Below are 16,243 nucleotides of genomic sequence, written 5' to 3'. Positions count from 1 at the left end.
AGCGACACAGGGTACTCGGTTCATATAGCTGGAGTGATAAGAAGAGAGTTGCAAAAGGAGTGTTAAATCTTCAGGGTGTTTGCCAACGCATGAAACGCGTTGCAGCTTCTCAATCACCGTTTCACCCAGTCTCACACGGTGCCCACTAAAACTCTCCAGCAAAACGAAATAGAAATGGCAAGACCACCACTCAATCTTCCTTCCTAAATTTCGCTTTACCTTTCATAATATCGTAGAACATATCGTCGAGTTGGTTATGTAGTGTCGCCCCAATTCAACAACAATCGTCCTCTGGATCATTACTTCAACATATTGGACGAGTAAAGATAAGAAAAACATTCTTTGAAAGCACCTTTGAAGAAAACAAAGTACTCAAAGGAAAAATGACAGGTCCAAACTGAAACAGAACACCAGCTTGAGAGATGGTGAAAGAGAGAGAAGGCGTTCCGACCATAGCAACAACTGACCATCATCCGTGGGGCTCACCAACGACAAACTGACTGCTATTACAGGACCCCAAATTATGATCCTCGGCTGTAGTTCTTTAAATTATTAAAGATAATGCAAGACAAACAGTTCACGCCTCATAAGAGGGGTTATCTCCAGGCAGTAGCTCCCAGTCCTACTCTTTCTTTGTGTAGTGCCGCACCACAAATGCTAAGCCCAAGATCAGAAGAGGAACGAGAAACTGCAAAATCTTGATAATAAATTCTGGAGTCTTGTCGTGATTATAATTGGGTTGCTGCGGGGGGATGTGCGTGCGCTTGGCAGGAACGGTTGATTCATCAATCTCACCAATGCAGTACTCCTTCATCGTTTCTCTAGCTGAATCGCTATGGCCGACATCTTCGAAGTCATTTGTTGCATCTTTTCCTGAAATTTGTGGAAGCACACATCACACTCAGTTAAGACATCAAAAATAACATAAGAAAATAGTACAACCTAAGACAGATTTTCTTTGCCATCAAAACTTTTACTTTTCCTTCTACATCCTCCGTCTCACTCAACAAGCCCTACGCTGCCAGTGTTCAAGCTCATACTTCCAGAAAAAAATGGCTTAAAGTTTTCTAACAATCTTTTTTTTGAGGGGTTATAAAGAATTGAGTAAGCTGAAATTGTTTCTTACGAGTTGCTGATAGCAAAACTTCATCTCCTCCAGGATGATCATCCATAAATGAAGTTACATCATACACCTGCAACAGTTTACAGCAGTTGCTCACTGAGAAATGATTTTAACAACCAGAAGTTGGATTTCATTCCTTTTTTCCATCACAGAGCACTCCCCCAATTTGCAATGGTGTCTGGAACACTATAAAGAAACGTGACAAAGAGGATCCTCGTCCTTATACCTTTACAGCTAGGGAAAAAACCACAAAAAAAGGGAATATCCACTGTGATACATTTACCCTAAACATTTTTTTTGTCACATTAAAAACCCCAAATTACGTCCACTATGACACATTTACCCTAAAATTTTTCTTGTGACATAAAAAATCACAAACTTGTACTTACGCGACACATTTACCCTCCTCCATTAAAGTCTCGTTAGATGATTTTTCAGCCAAAACAATATCGTTTTTATTTCACTTAAATCCCATAGGCGCCATGTCGACACTGTTTACCTTCCGACGTCCATGTAAGGAGATTTTTAACAGTGCTCATTGACAGAACCTTAAGAGAGGGTACATATATCACACGAAAAAAAAATGTGTCACGGTGAGCATAGTTTGAGGTATTATCTGACCTCTAAGCAAGTGTATGAAAATGAAGTTGGTGGGGGTTGGGAACAGGAACCATTTCTTAAAGCCATCTAGAGATTCTGCTCATGAATTGCATGTGAAGTAGCCTACTAGATGTATGCACCACGGTGGGAGGGAGGGATACATTCGACAATATTCATGCATAGCACTCTTTCAAATCTAACTCACTGCCTTAACTACTTTACAAAAGACGAACATCCATAATATATCAGCTAATGCACAATCCTGGTCAGTTTTCAGGCGAAGAAAGTTTGACAAAATATTCATCCAAGGCAGATGGAACCATATCAGACAAAACATGCTACAAGCGAGCTGCAAATAGATTTCAGAAAAGACAACTTGAGGATCTAAAAAGTGAACCAAACCAACTCTCTAATAACTCTTCACTTCTGCAATTGAAAAATCGGTGCTTTAGCAATTAACGATCCGAACATGCAACACACGAGTTGAGGGAGATCTGATTCTGACCTTCCCCGAAATAATAAGCCAACAATCCTTGGTTTTGTCGTGCTTCTCGACCTCCTCGAAATTAAAGAGCTTTCGGTCCGATGCCATTATCAGCTGCTACCGATCCAAAAAGCACCCAAAAAACTTCAATTTCGCACCGAATCAAACATGGGATTGTACCAATCAAATGAATTAAATGAGTGATAAAGGAAAAAAGAATCCCCCCAACAAAACCAAATCCCACAAACGTCTTCATCGACGTCTAACTCGAAACACACGAGTGAAGTCGATCAAGAAACGAATTTGCTCCAAACGAGGTTCAGCTCGTACTCAATCTTCCATCAAATTGCACCCACGAATTGAAGAAAGTGAGTGACTGAGGAAAACCCCCCGCCCAAGAAAGCCAACAACCCCCACGATATCTACATCTAGTCGACCTCAAAAGACCAAAAGAAAACAAGTGGAAGTGCATCAAGAAACGAATTAGAACCGAAAAAACAGATCTTTGAATCAGAATCACCACCAGACAGAGCTACGGATCCGCCCCAACTTACGAAAAGAAAGGGTCTCCGGAAGACGGATCGGAATTCGCTCTCTCTCTCTCTCCCGCACCTCGGTCTCGTCGCAACCTGTCGAAATTCAAGGCAACGCCAGCAGATGCAACGCGCCGCGCTTTAAACGCGGCCGGTGGTGGGACCGAAGTGTCCGAAACGCCCCTCGCTTGCAGACGAACACATTGGCAATGTTCTGTGGACGAAAGGAATTGGGCGGGGGTAATTGCGTCCTAAAGCGGAACACCCAAAGTTGCTTTTGTTGTATTTATTTTTTGTCCGGATAGAACGACGGATCTCATTTTCAAAAATAATAATAATAATAATAATTTAATTCACCTAAGCTTACCCTCGAATTCCCAAAAGAAAAGTAAGAATATGGTAATTTCTTGTTTCAGAAATAATTAGATAAAAGCCTTTAATTTACTATGAGAATAACATTAAAGAATTTATAACTCATAACATATGCTCCTACTCTGAAAATAATCAAAAAATTATTACACTAACCAAACTCTTTTTGTTTCGTTTATTTTCCTTATCAAGAGGGTGGTTAGTATCAACTGAGCTTAGCACTTTCGGAAGAGTCTCAGTCTTAGGATAAGCCTAAACAGAGTTTTCGTGCTAACTTTTGTTGTTTTCCGCTGCTGTTTCCCTTCCCGCTTCTTATTTCTTCACGTAAGAAGAAAGTTAGAAAAATAAATTATAAGAATTCTGGGTTAGGTACAGAAAGGAGAAAGCAGTACCGGATGATATTATAAATTTCATGGAGACTGACCTGCGGGCATGATTCACTAAATATATTCCCCCAAAATCAAAGTTGTGATCTTTCCATTCGTTTGACTTGCCATTAGTCCCGCCCGCCCTTCCTTTCATCTTGATCCTGTAATTTTCGTTGCTGGTTCTTTCGGAAGTGCTCCAGAAGTAAACTTCGAAGAAAATCGAAAAAGCAGCAGATAAATAATATAATATATATTATTTTACCAAAATAATAATATAATATATATATTAGCGATTCTTTTTTTCTCCCCTTTTGTTGTTCTAGAGAGTTCGGATTAACAACTAGCCTGGTCAGAAACGATAGGCCACACTCTCTCCAGTCTCTCACATGCATTATCTTATTTTTGACTCGTCTTGTTTTTTTGTCAGCAGGATGTTCTTGACTTGCCACCCCACGAAATCTTCCCAAGATTTTTTTATTAAAAAAAAAAAAAAACGCATTTGATAGTATTTTTATTTTGAAGAATATTTTTATTTCAGAAATAATATTCTTTTATTTTTATTTCATAATATAATTTCCGAGTAAAATAAATAATAAGATTTAAAAACTATACAAAATTTTTATTCTCAAAATATAAAAATAATGGGAATGCGTTTAATACGACCCACAATTTCTTTTATAATGTAGAATTTATTTTAAATTTTCTTTTTCTCTCTCTTCTTCTTCTTGCTTCTCCTCTAGCAAGTGGGGCAATGACTAGTGGAGGCGGGTAGCAACGAGCGGCGGGGGGCAACGGATGGCAAAGAGAAGAAGAAAAGAAAAAAAAAAAGATTTATTTCTAGAAATTATTTTCAAGAACAATAAGCTATTTTTTTATTTCTTTTTTTTATTCTAAATATATTTCTCAGCTACTTTTTTATTTCGAGAACAAAAAAATTAATTGACGTTATCACATTTCTCTTTTTTATTTTTTTATTACGGGGAACAAAAGAACAAAAAAAATCAAGGAGTAAAAAGTGTTTCATATAGACTCTAAGTACCATTTAGGAAGCAAAATTCTCCAATGGGAATGAAAAGTTAGGCAAGCTTGCCATTTTGGGGGCGAAGAAAGTCAGCTCCATTAGATTCGTTCACACATGGACGGCTCCGTAAGCTGAATCGCCCAGACCTAATCAATAGGCATGCGTCGATATCACGCTCAATTCAGGGACCACATGTGCTTTCGGGCATTGTAAGTTCTTTCTTTGGCTATAACTCTCCTAATCGTAAGGTGTGGCCCCGAATAATAAACTAGGAATGTTGTTGATGCTCTCGGTGTGCCCAGTCTCTGGTTGAGCCGCAAGGATTTGAGGTTGGTCTAGGGCTCGGTCCCAACGATACAGATGTTGGGTTTTTCAGTTTGAGTACGTTCCTCAAAGGGGTTCCTCATTTTCAATCCAAAATATTACATATGAGAGGTGCATATTGGTATTTACAGATCAAGGGGTAGAGGAGTTTTTGGCGATAACAATCCATTGCATGGCTTGCTTGTGAATTACATCTTGGACAAGCTGCAAGTGTTGTGAAGCCAACGGATCTTGTTGTAAGAGCTGTGAATTCCTTAATGAGAAATTGATTGAGAGGACTAATGAGGCAACATATGAATTACTAGGTATAGACAGAGGGTCAAGAAATATTGAGAGTGTTTGAGTAATTGTAATATACATTCCACATTTTGTTCCACAGCGGTACCCTTATGCGGCTCCTCCCATGGAGTAGTTCTTGCTGATCGAACTATATAATTTTGGTGTCCAATTTATTTTCTCATTTTGTTTATTATTATGTTCGATTGCTTGTTTTCACAATAGTATAGTGATGGAGGTTTAAGCCAGCTTTCGGAATGAAAAAACAAATTTCACATTCAAGAAACCTAAATTTTGCTCACCATATAGTTTCATCAATTCTAAAGTCATGTTTGGTTTGCTCGTTTCATTTGTTTTTCAAAAGTCTGAAATGGCAGGGGCGTGTAAAATGTTTTCTTCTCGCCAGCTAGTCTTTTGCATAGCAAAACAAACCTAAAATGGGCGGCTCACTCGTTGTAAAATCTTTAGAAAAGCAACGAAACGAGGGATTCTCCATGAAATAAGATCGATGAAATGCATGGCCAGTGAGCATATTTCTCGTATTCAATTTCCAAACATTTGGGTGTTGTAGTAATTATGGTAGATTAATAGCTCAATAAAAGTGAGCAAAATGAGACACGTCTCTTCTGTTCACATGTCTTTTTAGTTCATGTATATGTTATAAATATCTCCAGTTCATGTATATGCTAAGTTCATGAACCTTTTCAATGCATGGATATTTTCAATCGATATATCTCTTGAGTTCATAAATCTCTTCAAGCTATGTATCTATTAAATTTATGTGTCTATTTAGTTTATGTCCATTCAAACTCTATAAATGAAATTCAGCTACTCTTCATTTGACAAAAGATAACGTATATGGAGTGTATGAGAAAATAGGGAGAGTAGATGAATAGATAGAGCATCTCTCCTCTTCAATTTTTCTCTAAATGTGTTGGTTTCAAGAAATGTTCGACAAAATCTTGTTTGCATAGTGCTAATTCATATGGTTTCAAGGATTTATATCTTGAGAAGCATAGTTTGTGAAAATGATTAACACCGTTGGCAGAAAGTAATTGTCTTAAGGAAATCTAGTTAGCCGTACATCACTTCCTATTTAATTTTGTTACAATTTTATAGCAATTTTGCTAGTCCATAGTTGGTTTGCATTGATGTACTCTTCACTTGTTGAGAAGATTCATTCAATAAATTTACTCATTGATTTGGTCATTATTAAAGTTGTTATTGCCTTTTCAAAGTTTTTTTTTTTTTTTTTTCTGGTTACAACAAACAGTGTTGTGTATTTTTCCTCCAACACATTTTTCCCCACAATCTTAAGGTAATTATATGTACATACTATTTCTTGGGTTCAACACAATATCAAGATGGCTAATAACAATTATGTATCTAATAATGTCCAAAACGTTTTTAGAGACGTTCCTTTGGTCAATTTGACCATTGCTGTTAGAGAGGTTTAGACTTGGGGCTTGGTTTTGTGGCAGCAAATGCTGCAGGCCTTTAGGTCGACAACATTTATGGTGGTACAAGTACATGGCTACTACACCTAGGATTGATTTCCAAAACAATATAAGCCAAATGACACATAGTACTGTTTATCAAGGGAGTTGATTCATGTGATTTAGGTGAACGCTTTGACCTCATGTGTACTAGAGCGGAGGGCTCGAGGGTGAGAACCTCTCGCTCTCAATAGTGGGGGTGCCTAACCAAAGTGGTAATTCTTCCAAAAGAAACTAGGTTTAGATATAAAACGGTGGATTACATATTTATTGGTTATGTTTAAACTAATAGCACATACGGATTTTTGATTCACATATGTGAAAATGTGGAAATCCATGCCGATGGAATAACCTGAAGGATTCAAGGTTAAAGGGCAAGAACACAAAAGTGTGTAAACTTGTAAAACCATTGCATGGACTTGAACAAGCTCCTAAGCAATAACATAAGGGGTTTGACCATGTGATGATCGAAAATAAGTAAATAATTAATGATTGTGACAAATGTGAGTACACTAAATCCACGTTAGGTAGATGTGTGCTTATTCGTCCATATGTCGATGACTTGCTAATTCTTGGAGATGATACCATGGTCATCAAAATCACCAAGAATGTTGTTAAGAAAAACTTCAAGATGAAAGACTCGGTGTTGTGGATATTGTCCTTGACATCAAAAGTTTAAAAAAATTCCAATTATCTAGGTTTAACACAATCTCATTACATTAAAAAAGTAATTGAGAGGTTTAAAGGATTGAGCATTAAAGATGTAAATAATCATTTTCTTTCACACCTAAATTAAAAAAGAATAAATAGAGCATAAAGTAGATGAATAGAGAGTACATGTCTTCTCTTTAATTTGTCTCTAAGGGCGCGTTTGTTTAAATGTGTTTCTGTTCTTCGGAACACAAATTTTTGTTCTTTTGTTCCGAGAAACAAACAAAGAACAAAAATGCGTTTGTTTATACTATTATTCATGGGAACAAATTTGAAACAGAAACAAGAAGTAGAAAAAACTTGTTTTTTGTTCCCGGGAACACTTTTGAAAAACATTTTTTTTCTTCTCATTTTTTTTTCTCTTTCTTTTCTTCTTCTTCTTCTTCCTTTTGCCAGTCACCAGCCTTGGCCATGGCCGGCGCTAGCGACCGGGTAAGACGAGGCCGTCGGCCCCGAGAGGCCGAGCCTCGTGCGACCACGGCGAGGCTCGGCCTCCCCAGCTGACGCGAGGCCGACCCCGTGCCACCTAGGTGAGGCCGAGCCTCACTGGTGGCCCGGCGAGGCTCACCAGACGTCGTCCAACCGGTCATCGGCCATGACGGTGGCCGATGATCGCCAAAGAGAAAATGAAAAAAAAAAAAAAAAGAAAAAAATATTAAAAATATTAAAAAATAATACAAGTTTACCAAACGTGTTTTTTTTTATTTTTTATTTCATGAACATAAATTTTGTGCGAGCTTACTAAATGCATTCTTCTGTTAAAAAATTATTTCCCGGAACAGAAATAGTTTTTTCTATTTTTGTTCTTGAAAACAATTTTTGAACAGAAACGTTACCAAATCTAAGTGTGCTGGTTTTGAGAAATGTTCGATAAGATCTTGCTCACATAATGCTAATTCAAATAGCTTTGAAATGATGTATTTTGAGAGTCATGGTTTGTGAAACCGCTTGATATCATTGACAGGAACTAATTGCTTTAAAAAGATTGGGTTAAGCATACCTTACTTTCTGTTTAATTGGAGTACTATTCACTCGTTGAGAATACTAATTCAACATATTTACTCATTGATATGATCAATATTAAAATTGTTGTCGCTTTCTCAGATTTTTTTTTTTTTTCGGACTATAACAAATGATGTTAGGTGGCAGGTGTTTTTCCTCGAACCCCTTTTTTTTTTTTCTTTTTTTTTTTGGAAACAGGTGGTCCTCCTGGAGCTTCCCCCGAACGTGTGGCGTCAAATGATTTTGCAACTCCCGCCTGGCAAACTGCACATCGCTATCTCAGCTCTTCAGCTCCGTTCTGGATACTTTCCACTCTTTTTCCCCATTGATTCTCGAGCCACTGAGATAGAACGACAAGACCGCCATAAATAGGAGAGGGAGAGAAAGGAGAAGAGAAATCGACTTCAGCCATGGAAAGACTCAGGAGCAGCTCGCCCTCGCAGCGTTACATGGGTCAGCTCAACCCGCCGGGGTCCGACCAGGATTCTTTCGAATGGGAAGAGTCCGACATAGTCTGGTCCTCCGACACGGACCCGAGTTCCCCGCCCGCGACCCCGACCGCCCCTCCGAACCGCCAGCCACACCCTTCCAGGTTCGGCCTCTCCGCCGCCCTGGCCGACCCGCCTCTCGTCCGGAAGAAACCCGCCATAAACCCCACCCTGTCGGCCGTGTCGGCCGTGCGCGCGATCCCGCAAGCGCCGCAATCGTCCTCGCCGGACCGCGGAGGCTTGTCCGGGTCGGGTCCTGGGAGGGCCCGGATGTCGGCCCCCGTGGATGTGCCCGTTTGGCCCAAGTGGGTCAAAGGAAGTGTGCCCGGGATCGAGTGTCGCAGGTGGGAGCAGCCCAGGGACGACGCTGACGTGGAGGACGATCATCCGCTGGAGAAGAAGATGGTGCCGCCGCATGAAATGGCGGCGATGTCGCGGGCGACGATGGCGTATTCGGTGTTCGAGGGCGCCGGGAGGACGCTCAAGGGGAGGGACTTGAGGCGAGTCAGGAATGCTGTCTTCAGGAAAACAGGTTTTCTAGATTGAAACTGTTACTTTAGGGCCCGTTAATCATCATGTGGGAGACGACCAACTTTCCCTAAATCCCATTAAATTCGTGAATAAATAAAATGATGAAATTTTTTAGTGCTTGGTCAAAAGGAAAAGTTAGATATATGAGGATCTTTTATCCTATGAGCACGCTGTTCTTAGTTGGAATCTGCCTGTAATGCGCCAACCATGGAGAGACATTCTTTTTCGAGTAGAGACGAAAGTGTTCGTGTAACACATTGGCGATACTATCTAAGGAAGTGCGCATGTGATCCACGCAATTCGTATCGTTTTCTGACAATGCTTGAGCAAGAATCAGTCCAAGATCATTGCTTGTGAACGAAAAGTGACCATTTAGCTCTGATTGATGATGACAATTGAGATAGAAACATCTGAGAACTGTTCATCTTGGCCGACATGGGGTCAAGTGCTTGATTTGTTATTGAAGCTACTCGAGTAAAGAAAAAGCTCAAAGTGCTCGGTTTTGATACTCTCTCTCTCTCTCTCTCTCTCTCTCTCTCTCAGTGCCCATTTTACTGATGTATTCAAGCACTGGTGATACCCTTTTGTATGATCACTGAGGTAGGGTGTTTTCGGAACAAGAATGTGTTTGGTCAGCGCTACAGAATTCGAAACGAAATCTTGACTCTCTAGAATTAGCATTGAGGTTTCTTCTGTTCTCATTTCTCTCTTAGGGGTCAGGGAGTTGGCTGCTGCTGATACTGCAGAACATTTTTCCCTCGGATTTCGCACTTCAGTCCATTTACTGTGGATGCTTCTCTCGATACTAGCATTCATCATTCTGATAATATCTTCTCTAGAAAGTTAGGTAAAGTTAAGTAAGTCTGAAGTTTCTAAATGGGATTAAGAGTTGGTCAGAACACTCATCCTGAGCGTCAGGAGGGGAAGGCAAGCGGATGTAAGAATGTTTTCGTCTCTACCTCTGTTATGAGACGAAGATGCAAGCAGCAACGCCTCCATTAGGCCGCCGGGCTACGAGGATCGATTTTCCCTTCAAACTCTCATTGCAATTTTGGCCAATGAATTTTGCATGAGCGGTGTAGTGAAAAAGTATTCGGCATGTCGATATGGGACCCGTTACTGAACAACAAGGTCATTCATTTCATCTCACTGTAGTTTCTCAAGATGGAGCTCATTCACGAGTTCTTCTCAAACTTACAGCTTACATTCTTCAACTTCATCAGTCTATCAAGTATCATGGTTAGGCCCATGCAGAGCTTTTAGGAAAGGAAGCAGATGCAGCCCAATTCAATGCAAGCTTGCGAGATTGTCGTGTTTGATTCAATCCTGTTAAACTTTACGTAGACTTAATTTGGGCTCAATTCACAGGTGAGATCTTCCTTTCTAAGCCTTTTTGATAAGGAGAGAGAACCTGACATCCTTTAAGTTTCAATCCACCTCTTCAACAGCACTTCAATCCTTCCATTCAAGGCATTCCCATGCATATTTAGATCAGCAGAGAAAAGGACCTGTGATATATTTACAAAAATCACTTTAACCTGATGAATATATGAACCCTGTAAGCATTTCCATAATCGATCTTCTGTGAGTTTGCTGCGACTAGAATTTCTCGATCAGCTTCTGTATTCATATTAGATGCTGGTTGTGTATAATTCATCTGTATAATTTCATGATCAATCTTCTGTTTGTTTGCTGCAACTGAAACTCCTTGGCCAGCTTCTTAACTCATATTGGATGCTGGGTTGTGCATAGTTCCTTCATCTGATGAGCATATCAGTTTGTTTCGCCTCCAAAAGCAGTTAATTTCTAAAAGAACTGCGTAGTTGGAGAGAATCTCAAACAGAACGGCGGATGAACTTTAGCGAGAGCAAGGATCGAGGATGGAAGGATCCACAAACCGTCTCCGCAAATCAGCCCAGAAGCAACGGCAGGAACCATCAAGCCCGCCTCTTCACCGTTGGCTTTTTTATATGCAAAAACGATGAAGCTCCCCACACACATATCTATCGCGAAGTAGGCACCGACTAGGAAAGGGACGGCCATAGCCATTGGAAGCGGAACCCAGTTCCCTATGTGTTTAGGCGAGAGGTCTCTCGCTAAGTTTGCCACCACGGCAAAGACAAAAAAGCCATAGCAGAGCTGCAAACAATGCTGAGGGAGGGCAGAGAATCCCTCCGTTCCTAGAAGGGCCATATTGCGGTAAACAATAGCGTACGGAGCCTTATACTCGCCCTCCGGATTTCCCACGTCAAATGTGTCGTAGAAGAGGAAAAATATTAGAGGGGCTACCAAGCAACCTAAGGCCGTCCCAATGGCCTGGCTAAGAAGCATCGCTCGAGGAGAGGTCAGCGTCAAATGACCAGTCTTGAAGTCTTGCATCAGATCAGAAGAGATGGAAACTATTGATTTAATTAGACCACACCCAATGAGTCCGGCGACAACGCCGGAATCTTTTCCAACAGAAGCGGCTAGCACAAAGAGCGCTACTTTCCCATAATTATAGGCCATGTTCATATCCGTGAGTCCCACCCCGTAGGCATTGCAGAAGCCAAGCGCGGGTGCAAGCACGTAAGCAGCCACTACATAATACCATTTTAGTTCGGGGAACATGATGGGGATCACGGCGACGGAGATGATGGAGGTGAAAGCATACCCTGCACAGGCCATCCCAACGGGAATGCTCTCCCTCGCAAATACTTGGTTCCGCCGAAGATCATCAAGAGATTGATTCTCATCCTCAAGAACTGCAGGTAACATTGCATAATTTTCAACGTCATTGTTGGTGGTTAAGTGCAGGATTGACCTGTGACAGACTAAGCTCATCTGAACTCAAAAATAGGGTAGCTCAAGTAAAGTTCAGCTGTGACTTACATGTCTTACGTTTCTTCTTGTTCATCCTAGCACAGATGCTCTTTGTAGTCAAATACAGTACTTTTAGGAAATTGTAGATTCCATCGCCCAGAATGAGAGCTATCGAAATGAAAACCTGCAGGCACACGACTCAATGTATCGAAAATGTATCGAATGTGTTATATTGCCACCATAGAACATGTTATTGATCCAAAAATCGCTGATTGAATCGTGAACATTCACCTTGTAACCATTGAGACTCTTCATGCTGCTTTCAGGTGGCATACTGGGAAACCAGTCCCCTTCACGGCCACCGATCAGAGGCCACATGATTCCCCAGGAGAGCAGAGCACCGAGCAGCAGAGACAAGTTCACGAGATGGGAACAGATCATTCCGGCTCCAATGTAGCTCATGCTGAAATCGAAGTAAAATCTGCAAAAACCAGATGCTCAACCAATAAAAGCGAAGCCAAGTCGGTCAGGGAAACAGCAAAAAAGAAGCGTCGAAGAATTCAAGCACGCACGAGTTTTTCCAGGCGCTGAATCCGAAAATCGGGAACTGCAAGAATCCACATTGCTCGCCCCCTGAATATAACCACTGGAAGAAAGCCCACAGGAAACTGATTGAGAAGAACTTCGTAAAAAGCCGAACCTGTTTCCTGCGAATATAATTATCTGAGATCTCTCATTTCCCAAACTAGGTTCTGTGGCGCATGCTTCGATCAATAAAAGCGAAATCCATACTTGGCTATGCCGTCTCCTGTAGGAGTATGGAACCCATTAATAAGCGCAGCCGTAGCAGTTCCGCTTGGATATGTCAGTTTGTACTCTACTATCATGATCTGCAGACCCACATAGCTGCTCAGGCATTGAATTCTAGATCTTACAAGACGCAATCCGTTCGAAACGAACTCGAAGTTCGAGTAATTGAGGAACATCGAGAGGGCGTCGAGAAGCATGAGATTATTACCTTTCTGAGAGGAACAAGTGCCAGAAGCCCGACAAAGCTGCTGACAAAGAGGAAGCCGGTCATCCAGCCGATTCCGGGTTCCCTTGTGCTCTCAGGAGTATTGCCAGGCGCATCCCCAGCTTGCTCGTAAGTCTTCCTGTTCAAGGCCAACAGGTAAGACCCGAAGCCGCCTGCAAAAGAGGAACAGATTCTCATAAACAAGCAGAAACTCAGAAACACGGATCGAGCTCAAAGTGTCCTAGACAACATGCTGAATAGCATCAGCTTGAGAAACTAGGCAAGAAAGGATCTTCCCCACCTCCGACGGCGATGCTGTAACACGCGACGGCGCACGTCTGAATCACGGTGTTCTCCTCCCGGGTAAATGGGGTCGACATCACGCCGGCCTTGCGGAGCACCTTGGTCAACGCCTTCACGAACACGAAGGCCGAGACCGCGGCCGAGACGTTCAGGTTCGGCACGAGCCCGGTGGTGAGGTTGAGCTTCATCACGATCACCCCGTAGACGATCCCCACCGCCGAGCCGGCCACGATTCCCCTGGCCGTGACCTGCTTCGTCCATGGGGCGGCGGCGGCGGCTCTCACGAAGCCCGCTCGCCCCGCGGGCGCTTCTTCCGCGCCTTCTCCCTCCGAGTTCAGGAGCTCGCCTAGCTCCCCACGGTCCATGCCCTCCCCTCCCCCCGGTCGGCCGGCGTACCTGCTGCTAAAGAGACGGCGGCGGCGACTTCGGGATCCGAGCCAGCACGTCCCGAGAAAGAAAGAACGGAAGTAACGACTCACAGCCGGCTGCTCAATGCAGCCGGCGAAGCCGAGGAACGGACCGACGAGCCTGGACGGCAGGACCGCCGCGTCAACGGATGGAGATGAAGATGGAGTGAGGAGGAGGAGGAGGACGTTCCGGTGGAAGAGACGAAGAGGGGAAAGCCGGAACGAAAGACGAGTATTTTTTCCTGGGAGAAGACGTGACGGGATGGCTGCTGGCCTCGCACACGTGATACGTTCTTTTCGATGTAAGAAATAATAAATGCGGCCGTAGTGCTCGAAGGCTCAACTCTCCTGCTGCTGACTGGACGAGGAATCGCATCGTAGCCGCACAGGTGTAGGCCGGTGGAGCGGGACAAAAGGATCCTGGCCGTGGGTTCGATCTAGTTGCGGGGAGTTTCCCCATGTGGTTGGAATTGGACGTCCATTGATCGCGCTAGGATTATGGACTTCATAAATTATGATGCTTTGTCTAACCCCCAAAAAAATAAAATAATATATGATGCTTTATCTGACCCCAAAAAAGACAAAATTATGATGCTTTGCTCGCTTAGCATATGGACACCCGATTCGCTTGCGAAAAGGACGTCCGACCCTGCGACAAATCAAATTCGGTGATATTTTTTATCGCGTCATATTCCTGATTACGTACAAACTTCTGTAGTTTTCATTATTAACAAAATAATATTTGAGATGTTAAGTATTTTTTTAATGATGGGATATCAAAGACCTTCGCAGATCATCATGACTAGACTACATCTTATCCTTATTCACGATACACAATCATGACATTTTTATAAATCGGTGTAATTTTGATAGACAGTTGTAACCTTTCTGTAAATCGTTGTAAATTTATTTTTGTCGATTTTATTCTACTTTTATTGTAACTCTTACTCTAAAACTTTTATTCTACCTTCTTTAGCAAATCGTGGAGTTGAAACCTATACTTGAAACGAAATTGTCTCAACTCCAATCTTTCTAAGAAGGTAAGGTCCTCCACCTCATATTTCTCATGTAGCAAGGGTGGTCATCAAGATAAACCACAATAGTTAAATCGTCGTAATTGAAAAACATCCAAATTTACATTGTACATACTCAATATCCACCTCATCAATATCTCAAGTCAAGGACGAGTTCTATTTATGATGCCCTTATCATGTTTACTAGGGAAAATTACCAAAAGTCTTAAACCTATTGTAATTATATCAATTTAATTATTAACAATTCAATTTAGCAAACATAGTTCAATACCTTTTATCAATTTTCCAATATAATCCATCTCAACTAGAAATTACTGATGTAGATGTGGATCGTCTTATGTGACAAGATTAGTGCTAACGTGGATAATTTTTTGAAACTTTTGAAAAAAATTCTGAATTTTTTTCTTAGAAAAATTCTAAATAAGGGCTCGAAATATCATTATTTTCTCAAATAAGGGCCTGGAGTATACCTTATTTCAAATAAAGATTTGAAGTGATCATATTAGTTTCAAAGAATGGCTTAGTTTCATTGGTTGGCAAATTTTTTTGGTAAATTAGAGATATTTTCCTCCAAACCCAATTTAAAAACTTAAAAAGAAAGAAAGAAAGAAAAAACAAAAATACACCACCCTATCGCTAGTGGGGTGATAGTGATGGTTGGCAAGGTTGTTGGTACCCTTGCTCTTATTGGTGGCTAGGCAAGGGCCGGTGACTCTCACCAACTAAAGGTGAGGGCTAGCGGGGGCTCTTGCCAAATACTAGAGAGGGGAGCCCTCTCCCAGATGTGAGCGAGGCTTGTCGGGGGGAGGGTGGGTGACTTTTGCTTAGATTTGGGAGGCCTCCCTTCTCCTGTTTCTAGCGAGGGCTTTCTAGTCCTCGCTTTCGGCCCTCGCCCAAGCATTGACGATCCAGTTGCCCCATTGGTGATGGGGCAATGGCCACAAGAGGGTGGGAGCCCTCCCTACTTCGTATGTTTGTGTGCATGTCTTCTATTTTTTATTATTTTTTATTATTTTAAGTTTTAATTTTTTTAAGTTTGCTTCTCTTGGAAAGAAAAAAAAGAACAATAAGGAGAAAGAAAAAAGGAAAAAAATTTAAAAGACAAAATTGCCCTTACTAAATAGTGAGTTTAGGTTATGATTTGAGACTAATATAGCTACTTCAAGCTCTTATTTAAAATAAGATTCACTTCAGACTTTTATTTGAGAAAATAATAGCACTTTGAGTTATTATTTGAAATAATGTCAATTTCAAGCTCTTATTTGAAAAAATGAGGCATTTTAGACTGTTATTTGGAATTTTCCCTTTTTTCTTTAGATGAGGGGTAAGGGTGACTCTTGCCTAGGCAAGGGCGAG

General features: G+C 41.5%; 3 protein-coding genes across 6 annotated transcripts; 1 reads left to right on the top strand and 2 right to left on the bottom strand.

Annotated features, from left to right (window-relative positions):
- Window positions 1–319: 319 nt before the first annotated feature.
- LOC104437478 (cytochrome b5) lies at window positions 320–2,915 on the bottom strand. Of its 4 annotated transcripts, none has more exons than XM_010050438.3 (4): window positions 2,762–2,915; window positions 2,229–2,324; window positions 1,127–1,193; window positions 320–873 (listed from the first exon to the last, which is right to left on the bottom strand). In XM_010050438.3, the coding sequence occupies exons 2-4, from the start codon at window positions 2,313–2,315 to the stop codon at window positions 623–625; spliced, it is 405 nt and encodes a 134-aa protein (XP_010048740.1). In that variant the 5' UTR covers window positions 2,316–2,324; window positions 2,762–2,915; the 3' UTR covers window positions 320–622. The 4 variants fall into 4 exon arrangements, with proteins under 4 accessions (XP_010048740.1, XP_010048748.1, XP_010048762.1 ...); XM_010050446.3 differs by having other exon boundaries at window positions 2,229–2,321; window positions 2,762–2,914; XM_010050460.3 differs by having other exon boundaries at window positions 2,229–2,321; window positions 2,731–2,854.
- Window positions 2,916–8,717: 5,802 nt separating this feature from the next.
- On the top strand, window positions 8,718–9,341 carry LOC104455798. Its single transcript, XM_010070531.1, has one exon. The coding sequence runs from the start codon at window positions 8,718–8,720 to the stop codon at window positions 9,339–9,341; it is 624 nt and encodes a 207-aa protein (XP_010068833.1).
- Window positions 9,342–10,425: 1,084 nt separating this feature from the next.
- On the bottom strand, window positions 10,426–14,127 carry LOC104437505 (metal-nicotianamine transporter YSL3). The gene is made up of 7 exons (XM_010050473.3): window positions 13,445–14,127; window positions 13,147–13,316; window positions 12,921–13,018; window positions 12,701–12,835; window positions 12,420–12,609; window positions 12,198–12,312; window positions 10,426–12,070 (listed from the first exon to the last, which is right to left on the bottom strand). Exons 1-7 carry the CDS (start codon window positions 13,809–13,811, stop codon window positions 11,133–11,135), a joined length of 2,013 nt encoding a protein of 670 aa, XP_010048775.2. The 5' UTR covers window positions 13,812–14,127; the 3' UTR covers window positions 10,426–11,132.
- Between the last annotated feature and the right edge of the window lie 2,116 nt (window positions 14,128–16,243).

Source organism: Eucalyptus grandis, chromosome 1 (assembly GCF_016545825.1).
Source record: "Eucalyptus grandis isolate ANBG69807.140 chromosome 1, ASM1654582v1, whole genome shotgun sequence".
Classification (NCBI taxonomy): Eukaryota; Viridiplantae; Streptophyta; class Magnoliopsida; order Myrtales; family Myrtaceae; genus Eucalyptus; species Eucalyptus grandis.
This window is presented reverse-complemented; position numbering and strand designations above follow the sequence as displayed.

Coding starts and splice junctions, on each gene's coding strand:
- LOC104455798 (XM_010070531.1), top strand. CDS start 8,718: ATGGAAAGACTCAGGAGCAGCTCGCCCTCGCAGCGTTACATGGGTCAG.
- LOC104437505 (XM_010050473.3), bottom strand. CDS start 13,811: ATGGACCGTGGGGAGCTAGGCGAGCTCCTGAACTCGGAGGGAGAAGGC. Junction 13,317..13,444: donor TTACAGCATCGCCGTCGGAG/GTGGGGAAGATC, acceptor CCTCTTTTGCAG/GCGGCTTCGGGTCTTACCTG. Junction 13,019..13,146: donor CACTTGTTCCTCTCAGAAAG/GTAATAATCTCA, acceptor GTGGGTCTGCAG/ATCATGATAGTAGAGTACAA.
- LOC104437478 (XM_010050438.3), bottom strand. CDS start 2,315: ATGGCATCGGACCGAAAGCTCTTTAATTTCGAGGAGGTCGAGAAGCAC. Junction 1,194..2,228: donor GGCTTATTATTTCGGGGAAG/GTCAGAATCAGA, acceptor AAACTGTTGCAG/GTGTATGATGTAACTTCATT. Junction 874..1,126: donor AGTTTTGCTATCAGCAACTC/GTAAGAAACAAT, acceptor CACAAATTTCAG/GAAAAGATGCAACAAATGAC.